At 41.0% G+C, this 23,977-nt stretch overlaps 1 protein-coding gene across 4 annotated transcripts in view; it reads right to left on the bottom strand.

Moving 5' to 3' along the window:
• The window catches only part of ppp1r9a (protein phosphatase 1, regulatory subunit 9A), a 47,638-nt gene that overhangs the window by 3,384 nt on the left and 20,277 nt on the right, over positions 1–23,977 (bottom strand). For 3 of the 4 annotated variants that reach the window (XM_029442849.1, XM_029442851.1, XM_029442850.1), the window contains 13 exons: positions 20,226–20,330; positions 15,884–16,019; positions 10,546–10,698; positions 8,576–8,629; positions 7,649–7,878; positions 6,203–6,299; positions 5,229–5,364; positions 4,250–4,338; positions 3,328–3,482; positions 3,094–3,135; positions 2,013–2,061; positions 371–490; positions 92–115 (listed from right to left, as the gene is read on the bottom strand). In XM_029442849.1, coding sequence (XP_029298709.1) covers positions 92–115; positions 371–490; positions 2,013–2,061; positions 3,094–3,135; positions 3,328–3,482; positions 4,250–4,338; positions 5,229–5,364; positions 6,203–6,299; positions 7,649–7,878; positions 8,576–8,629; positions 10,546–10,698; positions 15,884–16,019; positions 20,226–20,330 — 1,390 coding nt within the window. The remainder of the gene's footprint in view (positions 1–91; positions 116–370; positions 491–2,012; positions 2,062–3,093; positions 3,136–3,327; positions 3,483–4,249; positions 4,339–5,228; positions 5,365–6,202; positions 6,300–7,648; positions 7,879–8,575; positions 8,630–10,545; positions 10,699–15,883; positions 16,020–20,225; positions 20,331–23,977) is intronic. The other variant, XM_029442852.1, reaches the window with a different exon arrangement.

Raw genomic sequence — 23,977 nt, forward strand, 5'->3', positions numbered from 1 at the left:
TCATGATTGATGTGTGGGAATGAAGCACGGACAAATTGTACTTCTACTCAACAGACACGTAAAGACATGCGTGCAGTAAAACACAGCTCACCTCATCATCTATCATATCCAGACTCTGAATGTGGCAGCATTGAAAACAACAGAAGATGACTGGGTTGTTAGCAGGGGGGGGGGGAAATATATATGGCTTACACTACAGCAGCCTGGACCAACGTTTGAATACAATGAGCATAAATTGGTGCGTCTTCTCTCTTCGGGATAATGTTTTTTCTTTCCATTAAGAGAATAAAACAGGGCCAGCAAAGGCAAATCCTAGTTTTGTGTTTCAAATGTTTTTTTCATTCAAGTTTTGTTAAGTGAGTATGTGTACCTCATCTGAGGAGAGCGCCAGTGTGTGTGAGCGTCCCGACATCTTGGCTTCACTCAGCAGGCCGCTGATCTCCACCGAGCTGCTGCTGCTGGCGCTCAGATCATCGCTCAGAGCGGGGCCCTGAGGAATCAACAACACACTTATAAGAACTGGTGGTGAGAGCGAACTGGCTCTGAGGCTGAATTGAGTTGATTAGAGTGCTTCTCTACTTCTATTTCTTAAACAAAGAGAGGGGAAGAGGAGTGAATCAGTAGAATGAAGACTTTTCCCCTGAGCACCAGAATGATTGAGGTGTTTCTTCCTAATATTTGACAGTTAATAAATTATAAAATCAATAAAAAGTGCATTAGACTAAAACCTTTAAGCTGTTTGAAACACGCCAGGGTTGTGCACATCCCTCGTTTTCTTAAGATATTCCATTACATCACAAACCGTGAATGTGATTAGTGTTTGGAAATGATGGAGCTGGATGCTTTCCAATTCAAAAAGTCTCTCTCTCTCAGTGTCCTTGTGAGTGTGCCAGAGTGTGGACGTTGTCCAGAATGACAGTACAGTATTAAGATCCGTGCTCAAACATACAGAGACAAGCTGCTGCTGAGAAATACGGACTATCAGGAGGAGAAAAGTTAACACTTAAAAGTAGAGCAACAGTTTGTTTTACAGAGAAAGTGTTAGGCCTCCTTCTCCCCTCCTGGAATATACAGTATTTCCTTTGTCCTCTATCTTTTACTCAAAGTTTAAGATTACATTTATATAAGATTGTGAGTTTAAAGTGTAGAGCGTTGTGTCCTATAGGTTCAGACTTTCAGCTCTCTACGCTGAGTACTCACTTAAAAGCACATAACTACTAATGTTAATACATTATGCATTGATGTATCCATCTCAAGCTGATAGCATGTCCTTGGAGAGAGAAAAAGATTGGGTTGGTGCAGGATCAAAAATAATCTCCTTCTTAATCCTAGGGGTAACCGCATGTGATATTACACAGGATTAGAAACAGTTTTCATGCAAGCTCCTACACTGCAACGAATGCCCATGTTAACAACTTTAATCCTATTGTATCAGTACGACATTTAACCGATTAAAGGGGTATTATGAAACAAATTGATTTGCACAGTGAACACTTGGGAAGAGATTTCTCAACAAGATTGCTAAAATGGACATTTTTTACAGTGTGGCGGAAGTCATAGTTAAGATTATAAGAGATATTTAGGATTATGTAGGAATACTCATTGATTTTCTTTCAATTAATAATGCAATTAGGCATTTTTGCAGTACAATAATTCCCTTTATTACTGACTTAACCCTGTTTACCTGTTACAAGTACAAGTTGACAGTATAATTGAGCAAAACACAAAATAATACAATACCAAGTAATATGAATAGGAGAAGAAGTGGGGCCATGTAAGGGAGGTCTGTTCAACAGAAATAACACATCACATCAAAGCTAGATGTCATAGCATATGAAAACGTATCATCAAATTTATAATATATAAATATACGTATACAGGTCTGATAGAAAACCTGACTGGATTTATAATTACATAACAGATGGCAAAACAAAGTGTCTTTTAATGTCCTCACTGTAAAGTGAATGTGAATCAATATATTGATTGATCAATAGTCACCAAACCGCATGTACCTTGGGCTTGAGTTTCTCTGGACTGTCCTCTGGTGACGGCTCTGTGGAGCTGAGACAGAGAGAGACAGAGAGAGACAGAGAGAGGGGGGGAGAGAGAGAGAGAGAGAGGGGGGGGGGGAGAGAGAGAGAGAGAGAGAGAGAGACAGAGAGACAGAGAGAGAGACAGAGAGAGACAGAGAGGGGGGGGATAGAGAGAGAGTAGAGGTTTTTTTGCTCTCGATCTATCTCTCTCTCCTCTCTCTTTTTTTTTTTCTCTCTCTCTCTCTCTCTCTCTCTTTCTCTTCTTTCTTTTTTTTCTCTCTCTCTTCTCTCTCTCTCTTTTTTCTCTCTCTCTCTCTCTCTCTCTCTCTCTCTCTTCTCGCTCTCTCTCTCTCTCTCTCTCTCTCTCTCTCTCTTCTTCTCCTCTCTCCCCTTTTTTCTTTCTCTCTCTCTCTTCTGCTCTCCCTCTTCTCTCTCTTTTTTTTTTTTTCTCTCGTCTTCTGTCTCTCTCTTCTCTCCTCTCTCCTTTTTTTCTCCGCTCTTCTCTCTCTCTTCCTTTCGAGGGAGGCGAGACAGAGAGACAAGAGAGAGAGAAGACAGAGACAGAGACAGAGAGAGAAGAGAGAGAGAAGTGGGGGGAGAGGGAGACCAGAGAGAGACAGAGAGAGAGAGTTGAGACATAGTAAGACCCTCTCTCTCGAATAGAGGGGGGAGTAGGGGTTCTGTTTTGTGGGGGTCGGGTCGTTAGATTAGACCGCCTTCACCTTGCGCGAGGATAAGAGGGGTCATCCCGACCATTCATGACATACAGCAGACCACAGAAGAAGAGAGAGAGAGAGAGGGAGGGGTAGTGGAGAGAGAGACAGTTCATAAACAGTTTCTGGACTTAGACTCATTTAGTAGCGAGACAGCTGAGTGGTGGTGGTCTGGTGTTCTAGTGGTTAGGCTTCCAAATAGAGCACCGTGAGTTCAACACCACTTAACCCCGAGTTGCAGTTAGATCACTGTAAGTCGCTCTGGATAAGAGCATCTGCTACATGACAAACGTAATGTTAATGCCAGAGAACCGGCAGGAATATAACACTGGGGCAGTTATTATTACCTGTTTCCAGGTGAGGGATCTTTGTCCTGCTCTCCAGTGTTCCTGAGGGAGGACAAAAGGTAGAGTGAGAAAACAGAGTTTGATTGAAAGAGAATCCTTTATGTGCTTTTTTAACTTTTGACTAATAACATTATATAGATGTCTTTATTTCAAAACCTAATCCAAAACAAAGTCCCAGTTACATTTCCTAAGTTAGTTGGTATGTGATGAAAACATGGCTATTTGTGGTCTCACCCAGGATCCATTGTTTGTCTGTGTTCCTCCACACAGTGAGAAGGGCTCGACTGCGGGAGCAGTGTTCGTCTGGGGGAGCTTTCTGCGTCACAAGAGGCCACGCTACGAATCGAACCAGAGCGGCTGTGGGCTGGACTGCCGTGTCCCTCAGAGACCTGAAGACAGATGGCAAGGGCCAAAAAGAGAAAGCAAGATGAAGTAAATAGGAGAGAAGGAAGAGGGAAATGTGATGTGTGAGATGAGGTCAGACGACGAGAGAGAGAGAGAGAGAGAGAGAGAGAGAGAGAGAGAGGAAGTGCAAAGAGAAAGAAAATGAATTGAAGGCTCTGAAGTGGTGACAGAAAAAAAAAAGGAAGAATAAAGTGATCTGAACAGCCGACGCTGCAGACTAATCTGAAAGAAGCCACTTGACATACTTTCACTATTTCTAATTCCTCAGCCTCTTTTCCCCCTGGAAGCCTCACTCTGCCCGGTTGTCTGTGTTCCTGCCAATTCTGATCTGAAGTTGTTCATCCAATCTGAACTCATTCCTGCTGGAGCCGAGTTAAGTGACAGTGTTAGCCAGACGAGAGCCTTTGATCCAGAAAAAGACTTCGGCTGTTATAATCTCACTGGGAGAGACGATACATTGTGACAGTGCCACAGAGTCAATTAGTGCCGCGAAGCAACACGTAGCAATTAGTCCATTAAAGGAATAAAGCAGAATGGACAGGGGTTAAAGACACACACACACACAGATGCTGATGAACACACAAACACACTAATCAAACACCCTGTGGTGAAAAGACATGTTAAATGTGAGAATCGCCTAATGAGAATAATAAAGGAAATGAAAGCAAACGCTGGTTGATATTTCAACAGGTATTGATAAATAGGAAATAAAGAACAATGTGCAGGTGTGTGTGTGTGTTTTAATACAAACCTCTCCCTCTGTGGAGCTGATGCTGTCTCGGGCGACTCCTCTGTTGCTCTTCTTTTTGCTGGGTGAGTGGGGAGAGCCCTCCCTCAAGTCTAGAGTCACACACACACACACACACGCACGCACAAAACTGAAATCATTTCAATTTAAATGATCATTTCAGCAGCTTCTGTCTTCTCCTCCCACATGTTCTCTCTCTCCTTTACATCCTGTTCCAGCCGTCTCCCTCAATCCCCCCCTCCCCTCTTTAAATATTGCATAATAGGCGGCATCACTCGGATCAGTGCAGATCCAATCACTCTTTTATCCCGTCTGCACTGTACGGTATCAGATATGGCTCTCGTCTGTGCACACACTCCGTTCTGACGGATGCAGCCACTGAAATAACGCCAGCGGAGCTTCAAAAGACTTGAGGAGAACAAAAGCAGATGATGTGCTCAAAAGGGCTTACAGGTTTGTCTTTGGTTACGGAGGTCCCAAAGTGAGTCTGAGGTGAAAGTGCGCGGCATCAGTGTGTGTGTGTGTGTGTGTGTGTGTGTGTGTGTGTTGTGTCTTAGCCACAGGAGACTGCAATCTTTTCAATGTCCTTCACAGGGCAACATGAGTCAATAAACAGCAGGGGCAAAAACAAAAAGGCAAAGACAATGCTGTTGCATCATGGGTCATGGGTCATTTTTAATTGATTCTTTTTTTTAAACAAGAAATGCAGTTGGGAAACTTTGAAAGTTGATTTCAGATTGTATATCAGAAAATATAAGAAGATCTGTTACTTACTTCTCTTTGACCTGTCACCGCGTTTATTAAATGAATAGTTAAGATCCACCTACCAGCATCTCTACAGCTCAATAATCAATGAGCGTGTGTATCGATCTCCTAACTCTCAGCAAGGAAGTGACTATTTCCTAACATGTAGAAGTATTTATTTAAATCAATATGTTAATAATGATCCGAGCAGAGAGCAGCGGTCTCGTTAAAAACACACCTCTGGCTATTGCTGCGACCCTTTTGGGGCTCGGCTGCTGAGCGCTGAGCCTCTCAGCACTGTTGCTGTTGTTGTTGTTGACCTGGATGCCGTTCTGCTTCATCAGCTGCATTAGCTCGGACTCTAATGTTGCGATCTGTAGAGGGAGAGGAAGTGATCAGTGTTATCCAGCCGTAGGTATTTACATATAACAACAGCTGCTTTAAAGCACACACATAAATGGCCTACATGATGAGGAGCACATCATTCATTTTTTGATTCCACTTTGAAAATACGTTGGTGTCGTACAGGTTGGTGCACATGTGAAGTACTGCATCAGTTTAGTTAAAGTATAACCCTCCTGTCTTGCTGTTATCTTGCGCGTGCCACACTTCACCATGCACCCTTTACACTGCACTGCAGTGGGAGAATGAGTGCTCACTGTGCAGAATAATAGCAGGGGACAGTTGGGTTGACTGCCAATTCAACTGTGGGGCATGGCCTGAGACTTGAGCAGAAAACAACACAACTGTCATGTTTTAAGACCAGGAAAGCAGAAAATCAATACAGGGGTTGACAATGGAAACAACTACAGGCCCCTGGACACCGAGTCCAGCTGCTGTCAATGTCCAAGGAGCAGAAAACCTGTTGTAAAGAGGAAGCAGAAGTGATGGAGTCCTGGCACTGATCTTTTTCATTATGTCCATTACTGGATTTGGATTGAATTTCTTTTACACATTTACAGCCTGTGCCATAAAAGAAAAAGTGCTGCATAAATATTATATATATATATTCTATAAATATATTTCTTTTTACGAGCAACAATCTTGATCATTAAGCACAGAGAAGAGCTGCAGTGATCATTTGGTTATTTTCACTTCAGGGATTTCTGTGTTGTTTGGAGGCCAATTTGCAGAATTGCGCAGACATAGAACACAGAGAGAGGCGTACAGGGAGAGATGGAGGTGAGAGATAGGCAAGCAGATCTGGTTTACCCTGACTTGCAGTCCCTGGATCTCAGCCAGGTGAGCTTTCTCAGCATCTTCCAGCCGCTTCCTCTCCACATCTTCCTTCTGGATAAACTCCACCTCTCTGGAGAGACAGGAGGGAGGGGGGATCGTAATGTGGTGAGTAGGTGTGTGCTAACACAGGGAAACAAGATACATCTATGTGTGTGTGTGTGTGTGCAGATATCTACAACAACAGAAAACACACATACATTTCCATCCCTAAGAATAGCAAATTCAGCCGTTTCCTCATGCCTGCTTTGCCCTTGGTGTGTGAGGCTGTTCTCTCCTCTGCAGCTCTGCAGCTCTGCTCCAGATCAGCATGGAGAGTGTGTTTCATCAGTTAACTTCCAGTTGGCCTGCAGGGCCAGAGCCAATTAGAGGCCGTCAGACTGGAGCTGAGCTGGAGAGGTTGTGATGGGACTGACCAAAGAGATCAACGCATTGAAAAGCAGGAAGCCGCGCTGCATGAGAATCGGAGAGTCGGCTCTTACTGTTGAAATGGGATAAGACTTTGGCTATAAAAAGAGCTGCTCTGCTTCACCAATAGAAACACAGTAGATATTCTCCTTTCTGCTCATTGAAGCAAGAGAAGCTGTAAAAAGGGATAATGAAGGAATTAATCTAAAATGATTTATTAAAGCCTATACAGGATTGATGTAATCATCTCCTTTTATGAAGGAGTTATAATAGCCATCGTTTAATTTCAAACCGTCAAGTTGGTTCAAGTTGGTTCAAGTTGAAATTAAGTGCATCTATTTAACAATATGGCAAATATATATATATATATATATATATATATATATATATATATATGACATGACCTTACGTAAGCTGGTACCAACCAATTTAAACCAATATTATCATGACGTCTTTCCATTAATCAATATGCAGGAGGTGTGTGTGGAGCCACAGTCCTCTGGAGCTCAGCATCGCTCTACGTTGTAATTACGTTGCATTACACTACATTAAACTGTGAAAAAAGAGGAGATCAAGGAGGACGTCTCTGAACAGTAACATGCTTTATGATTTCCTCCCTACACGTGACCACCCGTTATCACATGACCAAAGATCCACACTTGGACAGCTGAGCTATCTCCATGAGAACTGAGACGAGCAAACTCCATCCACTGATAAAGACCTTGAGATATGATTGAAAGCTCTTATAACAGCTTGTGAGTGGACTTTGAGTTCAGTGGCTTTAGCTTTGTCCTGCCCTGAGTTTAGTGCCTCTCATTAAGACGTTTCACCTTCAAGAAGACGGACCTTTTCTTTAGAGACTGTGTGTGGGAAACAGAAATACAGGCTGCCCCACGAACACAAAAACAAACAACAAAAATGCACCTTAGTTGTGGTGACACATATTCATAAAATATTCCTCCCCCATTCCTCAATCCCAGGTGAGGATGAGCGGTTTGGCCCAGGTGCACTCACTTCTGCTGGAAGTCTTTGATGAGTTTCTTGGCCTTGTTGTACTTCTTCTCCAGAGTTTGGTACTGCGCCTGCGCCTCCTTCAGGTGTTCGTTGACCGTGTGGCAGAGCGTCTGCGCTTCGATCCAGTAACTCTCCAGCTTCAGCATCCTCTCCTTGTTCTCCTCGATGCTGGCCTTCAGCTGGCTCTTCTCCTTCTCCCAGCGCTGCTTCTCCCTCTCCACTGACGTTAACTGGAGGGAGACAAAAACAACTTTAGATACAACATGTTTTGGAATAAAAGCTTTTTTATATTTCACCATCATATAAAGTTTGTCCCTCAAACCAAAGCATTACTAGTTGTATTTTTTACTGTCTGAAACGAGATGAAAAAATGCACTGAGACCAAAACAAACCCAGATTTTCAAAACTGGGAATTGCTTCACACAAAGCTGGTCAAAGAGAAATGCTTTGTAAAAAGTCTTTCAGAGGAAAATCTGTATGCAGAGCACAAATTGCATCAATTTATTGCTCTGCAAAAGGGAATCTACTCTTACTCCTAAAAAAAGCTTTTAAAAGGCAGCACTTCCCTGATGAATTTAATCACTAATCTCTGCACATTAATTTGAGAATTAATCAAATTAGGTCATTAACATTTGACAGAGCATATAAATTATACACTTCAGATGTGTTTCGAGGTAAACATACACACATATGCACATGCAGAAAAAGACTTGCAGCTTGATCAGATTCCTTAATAGCCACTGTTTTAGTCAAATAATCTGCTTCCTTTTTCTAAAGAAGAAAATCGATACCTAAAGCTTTCCCTCCAAACCTGAACCCCTCCCCCCCCTCCTGCTGTCCTGACACTAATCCCACATCCCATTTACAAATAGTTTGAACCTCAACAAACTTCCCACAACCCACGCACCGACAGTTTTAGTCTCTTACCTTGTTTTTGAGCTTCTGGATCTCGGCCTCGGTCACTGTGTGTTTGATCTGGAGCTGTCGGGAGCAGAGGCGGAGAAAAGAGGAGATAGGAGAGAAAAGAGAAGGCGGTCAGATAATGAAGTGCATGGCTGCGCAGGATCTCTCCGCTGTCGATACAGTTTGAAGGACGGAGGCAGCCGACCCTGTCCTCCCCTGACAGCATCCCGGCTCCAAGCTCTGACACACACTCTCAAGAGGAGAGGAGAGAAAAGGCAAGAGATAGATAAATAGCTAGATGCTTAAAAAAAGAAAAGTTTTGCATTGCATTAAATCTAAAACTCTGTCACTTTCTTCAGTGCAATACCTATAAATCTGTTAAAAACTGATACATTGTTAATACAAAAAGGCTTGCATATTTTCTGAGGTGTATCAAGTCAGATGGATGGAGTTGGAAATGGAGAGAGAGAGTGGCAAAGGAGTTATGCATGGTATATGAGATGAGCAGTCATTTGCAGGCAGACGGAGAGAGATAATGACAGAGCAGACATAAAAGGGAAGAGGAGATGGAGAGAAAGAAGTGGATATGGAACAAGAGATGTGGAAATGGGAGCTCTAGTTAAGTGAGGCAGAAATAAAGAAAAGGGGAAGAAGGCCCATTATTAAATGGACTGCATTTATATAGCACTTTTATAGTCCACAGTTCAAAGTGCTTTTACATCACAAGTCACACATTCATACACGGCACAGCATGTTAGGAGGGCATCTTTTCATGTCCAGTACAGGAGGAATAATTACAGTTTACAGTACACATTGGCGTGTGAGTATTGTTGAGACAGACTTGAAAACATGTGAACTTGTCCTTTAAATAACAACTGCTTGTTCCGACACTGAATTGAAGCTTTACTTTGTCCTGTTTGTTAAGGCTGCACTATTCAAATAGAACGATTTCCTCACAGCTCAGCAGGGCATGTTTGGTATTGTGATTAGAATATAGGATCTGTGAGTTTGAACAATGTTCGGCCACGCAGCGGGCTACACAGATTAAGCGATGACTCATGACATTGCTTTAAAATGTAAATTTGAAATTTGGTCAAATGCTTAAAAAAATCTATGCACATCATAAATGACCAATGCTGATTATGTTAATACCATATTGCTTTTATTTTACATCTGCTGATTGTATAAAAGGCTTATTTCTCTGCCTGGCTTCCTTTTTCCTTCACTGTGTAAAAGCACTGAAGAAAGAAAAGGAAGAAGTGGGGAATGGGAGAGCCCTTTAAACAAAAAAGGTAAAAGCTGCGTTCAGGGACACAGAGGTCGAGATACAGAGAAAATAGAACAAGTATATACACCCTGTGACAAGGGATTGCATTATAGTTTAACTCGATATCCCCTGCGGTGCCGGCAGTGCAGCTGAAGCCATTTGTTAAACGTGTCATACAGCTGTTGTGTCTACAGAAAGTGTTATGGTGCCAAAAACAGTGCTGGGGTGTTCGATCAATATAAGTAGCTCTCTGCTACAATAAAAAGAAGAAATGAGTTAACAGTCAGGAAACTAATTTTCCATTTTATCCCTTTTTTGACAGTTCATCGATAGAAATGGTAGTAAAAGTTGAACAAAACAGGTTTTTATTCACAGATTTAAAGCGTTAGCACCATTTTTCCTCCTCTGTGAGTTTTAACCAAGCATGGGTAATTAGAGATGGAATGAGAATTGGTCTCACATAGCTTTTGTATTCACGCCTCTAATCATCCAGATTAGGAATTAGGGAGGGTAAGCAGATTTTAGATCTTGACAAAAGCATTTACTGTAACTCTGTGGAGTAAAGAAAGGGTTTTAGACTCCATTGTGTCGGCATCTTTTGTTGTTTTATTGAATTACCATTTTTCTGCGGCTAAGTAGTGGGTGTGTGGATATATTTATTATTTGAATTTCATTCTTTAAAGCACTGACAGAGGAAAATGTGGTTGGCTCCCATCAGCTGTTTTACCTCTCTGAACTTCTGGTAGAGTTTAGTGGCGTCTAACTCCGAGGGAGACAAGATGTCCTCCGACTCCGGCAAGTCAAACACCTCGATGCTCTTGTCCTCGCCTGCCACCGTCGTCCCTGCATCCTCGTCATCTGTGGCGTACTCTCCTGTCTGCTGAAAGACGAAACACAAAGTTAGTCATGCAGTCCACTTTTCTGCAGATACACTTCATACAACAGCACAGTGTACTAATGTGAGCGACATTCACCTGCTTCTCTATTTCTTAACCCAGGTAACTCAAACTGACATTTGTCCTGGCTTTTTTTGTAAAATACAAACAAAAATAAAAACATAAAGTATTGGAAAGAAACATCAAGATATATATATATATATATATATATATATATATACACACACTGTACTTTATGTTTTTATTTTGGTATTATGTTATATACTGTATATATAAGTGTATATATATATATATATATATATATATATATATAAGTGTATATATATATATATATATATATAAGTGGTATATATATATATACACTTATATATATATATATACACTTATATATATATATAAGTGTATATATATATATATATATATATATATATAAGTGTATATATATATATATAAGTGTATATATATATATATATATATATGTGATGTAGTAGTATATATATATTGTGTACATATATATATGTACATATATATATATATATATATATGTGTGTATATATACATATATGTGTATATACATATTGTATATATATATATATATATATATATATATATATATATATACATATATATCTATTGTATATATATATATACACATATATATATATATCTATTGTATATATATATATATATACATATATATCTATTGTATATATATATATATATATATATATATATATACACACACAATAGATATATATGTATATATATATATATACACACATATATATATACATACATATATATCTATTGTATATATATATATACATATATATCTATTGTATATATATATATATATATATATATATATATATATATATATATACATATATATACACACAATAGATATATATGTATATATATATACCGGTATATATATATTGTACTTGTTTTAATTTTTGTTATATACAGTGTATATATATATATATATATATATATATATATATATATATATATATATATACACTGTATATATTATATATATATATATATATATATATATATATATACACACACTATATATACACTGTATATAGATATAGATATCTATATCTATATAGATATACATAAATAAAACTGCTTATAAAATGTTTTAGATCACAAATTCAGTCAGCAATTTTCGACGACCTTCTTTGTTAGGATTAGGAGGAGGTGGCACAATTTGGGAAACAGGTGTTTAATGGTGCAGCAGATGGAATATGTATTCATCCAGATGGTAATAAGAGTCTTCAGAACAACGATAAGTATAATTAAACAACCTTCTAGAGATTGTGAGATGCTTATCTCGGTGTAATGATAATACATGAAAAGCACAAACTGGTCCTGGCTTTAGCCTCAGGCCTTTAGCACAATATCCTGCACGGAGCCATCAATTCCATATATTGCCCTTTTTATAAATCAGATTCTTGTTTTAAAATGAATGAGCTGAAAACATGAACTCATGCAGTGAGCTAACGTTTATTTAATTAACTGCCTGCTAGCTCTCTACGGCTGATACAAATCCGCATTTTAGCCATGAAGACCGACGGTCACGGCAAGAAATGAAAAGCCTGCTTCTGTCGACCCACCGGCAGCCTGAACAGAGAAACCACCCAGTCAGATATTCAGCTGCAGCATCTGTTACCTCTCTGTTTCTCTCTCTGTCCTCCGTCTGTCTCCCATCTTTCCTCAAAGCTACACCAGTCAGAGTGCAGCACATTGCGTGTCAAACACTTCCAGAAACTCCTACCCATTCTCCTCATGCCATCTTTTTCTTTCACTTTCTATCTTGTAATGCTATTTTAATGCTACCAGTTATATAAGAATGAGGTAACACACTTAGTTGGCCAAAACCTTGTCAAAAATAAATTGCTTTGACAGCCTGGTCGACCGTGAGTGTTTTTTTTAAGTCGCATTGGTCAAATTTGAAAGGTCACTTTTTATTATCATTAAATATGAGTCACCATATTGTTAGTGGTTCAAACTCGTGAGGTCTGAGGTCTGAGATGTTAACAATCTCTATTTCTTTATCAGTTTTTCTTTTCCCCAATTCTCAAAATAACATATAATGATATAATAATGTTGGCGCTGGACATTAAGCATCTAAATGGATCGGTTGATTCACTGTTTGGCTGATGACCAACAGAGCCTGATATTTCCAGTGCAGCCATTATGTGAAAACGTCTGTCTCCTTCATAACATCGTTTCCTATCTAACGGTCTCTCTCCTTTAAATCGGTCCAACATGATCTATCTTTCCCTTGTTACTTGTCTTTCAGTCTCAACTCCTCTCTCATCATCTTGGCCCATATCTTCTCCTCGTCATCTCGTCCCCTGCACTTCCCTCCATCTATCTCCCACCCAGATAACAGAGCTCAGGCCTGATTTGTTTGCATGCATGGCCGACATAGAGTTCCATTCCTATAATAGGCATGCTTGTTGCCATGGTACCAGCATCCTACATTTAAAAAAAGGTCACCTTCACCAAAGGTGGAGTTAACCAATGAACACACGGCAGGGCAATGAAACACTAATTTGCATATGATAAATGCATCACCTCCTACTACATGCATGAAGAATCAGGAGAGGAAGACAGGATTTAATGTTGCTGTTGTTTAGAGGGTGAAGATCTGCACTATAAATGTCTAATGTGAGCAAGATGTCGACACAATGATTGTTACTCACTGGAGGAGGAAGCGTGTGTGTGCGCTGATATAATTGTATTTTATATGCTAGTATTGTAAATACTTTGTATTTATGTCATTTTTAATTTAGGTCAATAAACAAAAAAAAAAATGTTGCAGCATTCATGTCATATGGGAGTTACCATAATCAGCAGTTTACAAATTTATACCATCCATGTGAACATCCAGGTCGTCTTCAGAAAGGTCTGATGTATCTGATTTGGTGCTAAATAATACGAAAGAGCCTGAATAAGCAAATAAGATTAATGCCTTACTCAGCCTAAATCCAAGATAATGAAACCCGAATGGTATTGATGTATTGCTAAAATGTCAATACACTTTTTTTTTTACTCTCACACCACCAATTCTGTAAACATGCAACCCTCCTGAGAAATGGGAATCGTTCCCATCTCCACTATCGCTCCCCATAGGATGTGGCGTGTGTGTGTGTGTGTGTGTGTGTGTGTGTGTGTGTGTGTGTGTGTGTGTGTGTGTGTGTGTGTGTGTGTGTGTGTTCACATGTCTCCGTGTTAGTGCTGGCATGAATAGATCTGTCTATTCATTCTTGATTGATGTGTTACTTTTTGTTGACTTCAGTGGAACAATAAGCCTTTTATTCTGCATCCTCACATTTGTTTTGACATAGTTTGTAAAAAAAAAAAGACAAGCAAAAAAAGAAACTAATGATTATTTTAATGAATGATTATTGTGTCGATTATTTTTCTATAATTTGCTGTTTATAAAGTATCATAAAAAACTGAAAACATAATTTCTCAAAGCCCAAAATGATGTCTTCAAATGGCTTGTTTTGTCCAAATAACAGTTCAAACCCCAATAAATGTAATTTACAATCATATCAAGAAAAGTAGCAATACAAGTGAATATGGGAATTGTTAGCCAAACATGCTGTATTTTGTAGTATGTGTGTCTCCATGCTTTTCCAATGTGTGTGTAGCCTTTAAGTGCTGACAGATGGGAATGCATGCGTGTTGGATTACATATAATCAAATGGACGCCATGACATGTGTTGCTGACTGAAGGAGCATCTCTTCCTCTTGGGACAGGAGCCCCAGCACCAATAAAGAGCTGTCTGTCAGATCAACGCAGGCAGCACTCAAGAGTGAGAAATAACCTCCCGCACCGCGCCATTGTAATATTTATAGCGGAAATGAATATTAATGAGTTCCTTTTATTGCGGCATCGATCTTTGTTAATGGTTTTGTAACTGTTTACTCTATTGGCAGTTACGTAGGGAGTTATGGATGGCTTGGTGCTCAACAGAGGCAGATTTGATAATAGTAATCTATGTATGAATTAATACTACTGTATTATTGCTGTTTTTATTTATTGTATTTTATTTCTGGGTAGCTGTGAGTAAAGCTTATGGACACGAGGAGAGGGACAAGGGATGGGTATGTCTTGATGTGTTGGAAAAACAAAATGACAATAAATATATTTGTCATTTTATTTAGATTTTCCATTATAAATCCTCGATCTGAAATGACAGACAGCAGGACGAAGCAGAAGGAGGGAGGTTTCTCGCGTGTTTAACTCAGACTTTTTGAAAAGCAGAGAGGTCGTCGCTAATGGCTGAATTCTCAACTCTCTATATGAGCTTTAATAGGAGCTGACAGTGTTACATGTGTGATTATGGGAGCGCTGGGATCAGCTTCCGGGGCCTCGGGAGGAGTTTCTTATGCATGAAGGCTCTTCATCCACCATCCAACAGGAGAAGACCTCAAGCAACACTGATAGTGATGTCTGAGTGAGTATGTATCTCCATCTACGCATGAGTGCAGCTGTGTGTGTGTTAGTGAGGGTGTGCTATGCATTGATTTATGTTGCTTTAGTATGTGATACAGTGTGAGTGTGTCTGCATGCATGTGTGTCTCCAGTGTGCACACACACACACAGTTGCAGGGCCATGAGCTCAGTGTCTGGTGGATTAAACGTGCTGTGAGTAAGCAGCAGAGGGGGAAACTGCTGAGTGATGCTTTCTAGGACTGAAGCTCACATGGCATCCTCTTAGTGTGTGTGTGTGTGTGTGTTTGTTAGAGAGAGTGTGTTTTTTGTGGCAGCATCAAAGCCCACTGTCAGTCAGTTTTATCCAGTTAATAAGCTAAAACTTCAAGTCAACTGTCATGAGAAGGGAGCTGATTTACATTAAGTGACAACGAGAAGCTTCAATTTTCCAATGAAGTGTCATGTATAAGAAGTGTGTGTACTGACAGCGGATGAACTTCAAATAAATATAGATATAATGAGCTTTATTAATATGAGATAATGTTCCTTTTATTAAGGGAGGCATGTTAGCAGATATGCATATTGGAAATATAAGACCTACACTATGAGGAACATATGTATGCATGTACAGATGTATATTTGCACAATCTTTTACTGTACCTTGAAGACACCCTGTACAGAGGATGAGGGCTGTGTGTGGTTATTACCTCGTCATCGTCAGCATCATACTGGGCGTACTGCTGCTCCAGCAGCTCTCTCTGTCTCCTCTCTTGCTCCAAGGTCTGCTGGATGAGCGTGGCCACCTCACTCTGCTGGCCCGGACGCTCTCGGCCAATCACAAACCTGCAACAACACACACTGTTATAGACAGCCCAGGCAACACACACACACACACACACACACACACACACACACACACACACACACACACACACACACACACACACACACACACACACACACACACACACACACAGAGGACCAGCCTGTGATTACGTAACAGTTACATTTTGAAAAAATTACATTTACATGAGCATTTGGATTTTACCAAGACATCATTTACACTGTGTGACATCAGTTTGGCTTTTCATTTTCAGAAAATCTGCTTCTGCAAAGGGGTAACATAGGAAGTGAAAGGGCTTATGGGAAATGTAGTCTCTGATAAATGCTAGTATAAAAAATATCACAAATTCTTAAATTTGTTTTAAGCCCTATTTGTTTATGCTAACAATTCATTTTTACAATCAATCAATCAAACTGTATTTACATTTAGAGCAGTTTTCATACACCCTACCAGAAGACCTCTAGACCTCTAGAGGGATCATAGGTTAAAAGCAAAATCAATCAATTCTGAAGCAGACAGGTAGCCGGTGCAGAGACTTTAAAATTGGACTTACGATGTCACATAGAAGTTTAAAAAGAGGATAAACGACATCATTAAATAAATAAATGAATACATTTTTCTTTAGCAGATTTTATTTGAGACATACGGGTACATTGCACACCATACCTGATACTTTCTAAGCCATATATAAACATATTTCCTATATTTCTGCTACCATTTCTTGTGTCTTTTTCTCATGGTGGTGTGTATTTGTAGATAAAAATGACCACAGCAGGCATTGTGTGAGGGCAGCACAGGCCCACAGCCACATAGCAATGACAGCGATATCTGCTGACGTATCAGGGCAGGGCCGGGAGACGGGACACACATAATAATTTGAGAAGACAGTCAGCTCAGACAAGCAGCCTGTTATTAGCCTGGCAGGGAACTAAATGGAGAAAGCCACAGGCTCTGCCTTCGAGCTACTGACTGCTAACTACTGCATTTACACATGGGACCTACCAACAGTACAGATCACATTAGCATGTAGACAAAGTGAGAAAAAGAGGAGAAAGAGCACAAATGATGTTTAAATACGTTTAGGTTTGTTCCAAATATAACCTGCCTGCAAACATTGTGTGTGTTTGTGTCTCGTATGACAAAGACAAAGAAGGATATAGTCATATTAGATTCAAGATAAGAAGGGAGAGGCAGGATGATCTACTCCTCCCTCCATTGTAATCTCACCGCAAATAGTGGCACTGCCACTCAAAAGAAACTTCATGACATCATTTTTATCATTCTTCTCATAACTGACTCAACTAAGAAAAGTATGTATGAGAATGTCTTTGACCCATTCCAGGAATCCTCCAGTGTGTGTGTGTGTGTGAAAGGACGTATTTACTGTACATGTACAAGTAAGTGTGTCAGAGTGAGAGAGGGAGACGGACGGACGGAAGGAGAGAGTGCATTCGAGATAGAGCCTAATCAAGTGAATTCAGCTCCTGAGAGCTCTTTCATATATTTCTAAAGGCGATGTAGAAAAGGCCGTACGCTCCAGCGGAGAGGCGTATTTGATCTACATGCGAAGGAACAACTGAAGGGCAGGACAGAGATAGAAAATATAAAACAAAAAAAAGAGAAAGAAAGGTGAGGGCCCTTGCTACGCTAAGTACTGTACTGGAACAAGCCTTTGGACAGCAGGGAGGTCTGAGCAGCAGCTGACCTGGAAACAGCCTTTCTCCTCACGCATGGGGAGTCTGTCTTGCTTCCTCCTTGCCTCCCACGGCTCTGGGGCGACCACACACAGCGCTGTTTCAATTCAAATGCAAAAACCTTCACGACTGATCTAATTTACTCCCGGGTTGACAGGCATTTAAGGATGTCAGTGCGTGTTCACAGATAACATATATGACTAGTCGACCACAGTGGATACATTTATTAAACTTTCTTTTGGTTGTGACCATTGGGATAAGAGGGTGTTATTCTATATTTTTTCTATATTCACAACTTCTGACTAAAACCTGGATGATATGCTGCTGGAACTGGAAGTCGGGCTTAAATATAGATAAAATGGCAAATCTAGGACAGTTGGCCACAAAACCTCTGGTGATCAGGCAGAGAGAGGAGGATTTACTGAGGAGGAGGAGGAGGAGGAGGAGGAGGAGGAGGAGGAGGAGTGAGTGGGATAGACATGATGGAGGAAGACTGAAATAGTGAGAGAGCAGAGAGGGAATGTAACTGTCATTACAATTTTCTGTGAGATTGTCACAGTGTTGTATTTTTCATATGTTAAATCTTTGGAGAATAAAATACATACATAATTACATCTTGAAAGTAATTCAGTGTAATTATAGATCTTAGACTATGAAGCTTCCTGCTCTATTCATGCTCGATAGATGGCAGGTGATGTATGGAACCTTTTCAAGGCTGCCACATCCTGGTATGTGGAAAACCCCCACTGTCAATATTAGTTCAGCAAACATCATCTGTACTTATACTGTTGTACATGTCTTTGTTCATCTCCCCCCCGGGCACTGTACTCTTCACACACACATCTATCTTTCTACAACTCGCAGAGTGAACATGATGGCCAGAATGGTTGAAAATCACACGGAGGCGTTTTGGATTATTCAACAGCTGTTTTACCGTGTGTAGTGTGTTTTATGGATGAATGGATTGATTAATTTAGACAAATTGAAGCATGACAAAGTACACAAAGCTTCCTGGGAATGCAAAGAGGGGTGGACAAAGCACATACGATGAGGAAGAGTAATAACAGGAGTCAGAGAGGAGGACAGGAGATAGAAGATGATGGGGATAAAACAACAGTAAACCATATCAAGGAAAGAAAACAAAGACGAGAGCAAGCAACCGACTGAAAGTGAGAGATGGCAGGATGACAAAAGTGCCAAGGACAGCACTGGCTTTCCAAATTAAAGCCTTCCTACCATGCTGTGTGTGTGTGTGTGTGTGTGTGTGTGTGTGTGTGTGTGTGTGTGTGTGTGTGTGTGTGTGTGTGTGTGTGTGCTGTCTGCTCCCCACTGCTCTCAGCGCACCCCTGCCAAAAGCTACTCGACTGTCAAACACACCAGACTTTTGTCACATATTGTGTTCCCACATCTTCAAGTATCTCAGATACGGTAACAGTGTTAAGGGGCCTGCCAAACAAATGCTCATTGAACATGCAGCAGCAGCAGCAGCAGCAGCAGTAGCAGCAGCAGCAGCAGCAGCAGTAGCAGCAGCAGCAGCAGCAGCAGCCGGCAGCAGCAGCAGAAGCAGCAGCAGCAGCCAGCAGCAGCAGCAGCAGCAGCAGCAGCAGCAGCAGCCAGCAGCAGCCAGCAGCAGCAGCAGCAGCAAGCAGCAGCCAGCAGCCAGCAGCAGCAGCAGCAGCCAGCCAGCAGCAGCAGCAGCCAGCAGCAGCAGCAGCAGCAGCCAGCAGCAGCAGCAGCCAGCAGCAGCCAGCAGCAGCAGCAGCAGCAGCAGCAGCAGCAGCAGCAGCAGCAGCAGCCAGCAGCAGCCAGCAGCAGCAGCAGCAGCAGCAGCAGCAAAGCAGCAGCAGCAGCAGCAGCAGCAGCAGCAGCAGCAGCAGCAGCAGCAGCAGCAGCAGCAGCAGCAGCAGCAGCAGCAGCCAGCAGCAGCCAGCAGCAGCAGCAGCAGCAGCAGCAGCCGGCAGCAGCAGCAGCAGCAGCAGCCAGCAGCAGCAGCAGCAGCCAGCAGCAGCAGCAGCAGCAGCAGCGAGAACTTTAAAAGGTCAGAGGCTTCGGTTTGTTAGTAATTATGTCTGGTAGTGTACGACAGTACGTCTGGTTCTTGGGGCTGATAGCTGCTTGACACACTTCTATAATCTTATGGTAATCCAAAGATCCTCATCAGCGGGGGAAAACATACACATCTTAAGTGTGTGTGCAATAAGAAAAATAAGAAAATAAAAAAATAAATGTAATCAAGCACTAAATCTTAACATCTTATTTTGTATTTAAGCTTCGACTGATGTTGGAGTACCAGGATTGAACTTGTGTCCACACACACACACACACACACACACACATCTATTGACCTTGATGACCTTTTAATAGTAGTGGAGTCACTGGCATCACACAAGTCCATGTTCAAATGATCTCAAATAAGAAGCAGAATTGTGTACTATGTTTAATAAAATATAGGATCATAAGACTGCATACTGACTGGCTTTTTGTGCAGGTGTGCATGTCTGTGGCTCATACCTGACCACTCCCGATGTGTTCCTGAGGACGGAGGCAGCGAAGCTCTGGGTGACGCCCACCAGACTGGTCCCATCCACCTCCACGATCTGGTCATTCACCTTGATCCTGACACACACAGAAGAAAGCATCGTTCAACACTTTGTGCAGCAATCCCTCGTGCAAGCGTTACCGTCTTTTATTTAATTTGTGTACATGTGAGCTGAATTCCACTGAGCCTATACAGAATGTCAAACAGACATAATGACTTATGCACCAGAACGACTACAAGAGGCACATTATATTCAAAGTTACAACAGTGCCAGACTTTCATGCGGTCACACATTTCCACTGTGATGGCTCCAGACTATTGCCTAACCGAGAGACAGAAGAGATGAGGCTCAAAACAAACTAGGAGGGCTAACAAGGACATGGAGGCCAGCTAGCCTTTTCGCCCTGAGCCACAAACACAGCCGGAATTTCTGCTCTGCTTTGGACACGATCAGAGGTCAGCTCAGTTCTTGATGTGAAATGAAACCTCCTGATGATCCACTATGACATCCTTGCTAAATATTACATTTAAATCCACTTGGAAATCTGCATAAAAACCAGACTAAGAAGGATTCTGAATCTAATTTCTTCGCCTAATGAATAAAACAAAATCTAGCTCTCATTCTTTTTCAACAGAAACAGCCTATTGTTTCCAATACTTCACTGCTTAAAGGCACAGCACGTATATCATTTCCTTCAACAACATACCACTCCAAGTAATAACAGCACGCACATATGTAGGACTTCTAACAATCAATTCAATATCTTTGAATACAGACAATATAATAACACTTTAATCTTGTTTTTATCATATACAATTCTCCAATCAAATCAGCACAACTACTGGAGACTGGAGAGTGATCACACTCAGGATAATTGAGAGGATAATAAGTTTCATGAGAGTTTTGTCCAATCCTACAGAGATCACTTAGCACGCACCAAGCAATTTCTGCCTCACGCACAATTTCTAAATACATGGAATATATTGAAACAAGGTGACTCTACAGTATTTGGTGGAAAGGTTCATTAATGCTGGAATGTGTACCACTCACCTATGAAAGCCTCTTAACTCATTTGCATGATAGAAAAACAATTAAAAGGGCCCATAGGCCCAATTACAAAAAGTGAAAAGGTCAAATTTCTTAAGGATATTTATTGTTAAAAAAGTACTGAAGTGAATTATCATTACACTTACATGAACTTGAGGGACTCACAAGATACATATTAATTAGAGAGTGGTTATAGTCAATGCAGGACAGGCTGAGATATCCTTTCTTTAGTCCCTACAAGGAGTTCTGCTCCCAACTCCTTGCAATCCTCTCCACATAGCAGTTGAATTAAATCAAATTTCCTCAAGTCAAGATCCAAATCAAGCAATGTCCTCTGATGGCTCCATCAACAACTGCAGTAGCCAGTGTCCTTTAAGCTCCTTTTTAAGTCTATCACAACATACGGCTGCTGCAGAGCAGGATTTAATATGACCGTGACACCCAAACACTTCAACCCTAGCTGGCATATGGATGTGTGGAGAGACGCGTCAGCCTGACAGGTAGACAGAGAGTGAGCTGGTTGTCTGCCAGTCAGCAGCTCACGCACTTTTTCTGACCTTCACAGCATTTTAACGTCTCAATTTGGCTTTACATGGCAGAGGCTGGCTGACATACAGCTGCGAGAAACCCCCCCCCCACAAAAACAAATTGACAACAAAAAGGAAGATTCATACAAAATATACCAAAACACACTTACACACCTTCATCTCATCCCGGACACACACACACACACACACACACACACACACACACACACATACACACACACACACACACACACACACCTAGGGTCATCCGCACCAGACAATACAGTGAGCAACAGCCAAGCTCATCTATCTGTCTGCCCGTGTGCGTCAGCCCATTAAGTCCGACTCAGCAAGAGAGAGACAGAGCCCTATAGCTGGAAAAGGTCATGATAGAAGGAAATTACATTCTGGCAAGTGTGTGTGTGTGTGTGTGTGTGTGTGTGTGTGTGTGTGTGTGTGTGTGTGTGTGTGTGTGTGTGTGTGTGTGTGAGAGCACTAAATAATCCATTACCAATTTCTCAAGTCTTCGGTTTACTTCTCTCATATTGTTTTCTGCTATATAATGTTTTAAATATGCTTTAAACTGATCTACACAATCACAATTGTGGAAAGGTCAGCAGCAAATAGGAGCACAGTTGAAATTGGTTGAACTGTAAATGGAGTTACACAGTAAAACACGATATGCAGTATATATATTAATGTTGTCTATTAACTGTTTAATCTGGAAGATGTTTCTCTTTTTTTTTTTTTATAAACTTGCAGTATCACTGAAAACACAAATATGTTCATACACAATACTACAATACAAAGCAAATTTCCGGTCTCGTCTAAATATCTGACAATTGTCCAAGTTTTTTATGTCTGTAGTCATTATTACCTCAGCCAAGAACTACTATCCAAGTTTTCATGAAATGTGTTTAAACATGTTGTTTCCACATCACGACTACGGCTGAACACACCAAAATCGCAAGAACGGCCAACTTGTGAAATCGGACCCTCCGAGAAGCACTTGAATGCGCCATTGACCTTGGCGGAGGTCTGCGCTGCCATTGTAGTTTAACATAAGTCTTCTGTTAAGGATAAGGCTAGGTTTAGATGCAAACAGAAAAAGTGGTGAGAGAAATAGGGATATTTCATGCAACAAACTGAAGCAGACGCTGTAAGCAGCTATAGTGTATCGTGTAGGACACCAGGACACCCCTAATTTAATGCCAAGGTGAAAGATTTCATGACAGTCTGGACTAAAGCCGTGGATCAACCGACAGACCGACAGTGCCATCCCTGGAACCATGAAAAATGTAGGCCAGCACTTTGTGAGAATTATTAACAGAACAGCAAATACATTTGATAGATTGAGGACTGAGAACAGTAAAAAATGTAAACTATGTTCAATTTAAATAAATGATAAAAAAATCTTTAGACTCGGAAATTGAATTGGACTCGAGCTCGAGCGCAGCCTTCCTCTGATCTTTTCAACTTTTCAGTGCAACTGTCATCTTAGAACAACTTTTCTCACTTTAGAACAAGCTGTTTCTCTTACTCCCTACTGCACCCACCCTCTCTCTCTCTGCATTTTAACTAATCTCACTCATGTGTTGAAAAAGGCAACTGCATGAAAGAAAATATTAATCCCCGAAGGAAACACATCTACCACAAACTGCACGAGTGTTCCCAGTGCGTATGCAGAGTTTACAGTACTTACTGCTCCCATACTGCATGGAATGGAAGTGCCTATCAGTCTTTTAATCTGCGTACAGGGAACCTGAACCACACAGACACACTAATAGGTAGAAGCGGGCGGTTTTAGAGGCAGAAACCCAGCGCTCGCCTGCTGATAAGCTGTCATCTCCTCCTCTACCATTGGCTGAGTGCTTACTTTGCACTGTTCACGCTTTCTAATGAACAAATACACACAACGAACACACAGATTCTCCCTCCCACTCACATATATCATCTAGGGACATAAATAGAGACGCACCGAATTTGGAAGCCTACGCAAAACACTCTCTCCTTTCTACAGACTCACTTTTACAAACTTACACAGAAAACAAGAAACATAATACTCTAATGCAATATCTCTGTCGCACAACACACACACACACACACACACACACACACACACACACACACACACATACACACATACAGT

The sequence above is a fragment of the Cottoperca gobio genome, chromosome 11 (assembly GCF_900634415.1).
Source record: "Cottoperca gobio chromosome 11, fCotGob3.1, whole genome shotgun sequence".
Lineage (NCBI taxonomy): Eukaryota > Metazoa > Chordata > Actinopteri > Perciformes > Bovichtidae > Cottoperca > Cottoperca gobio.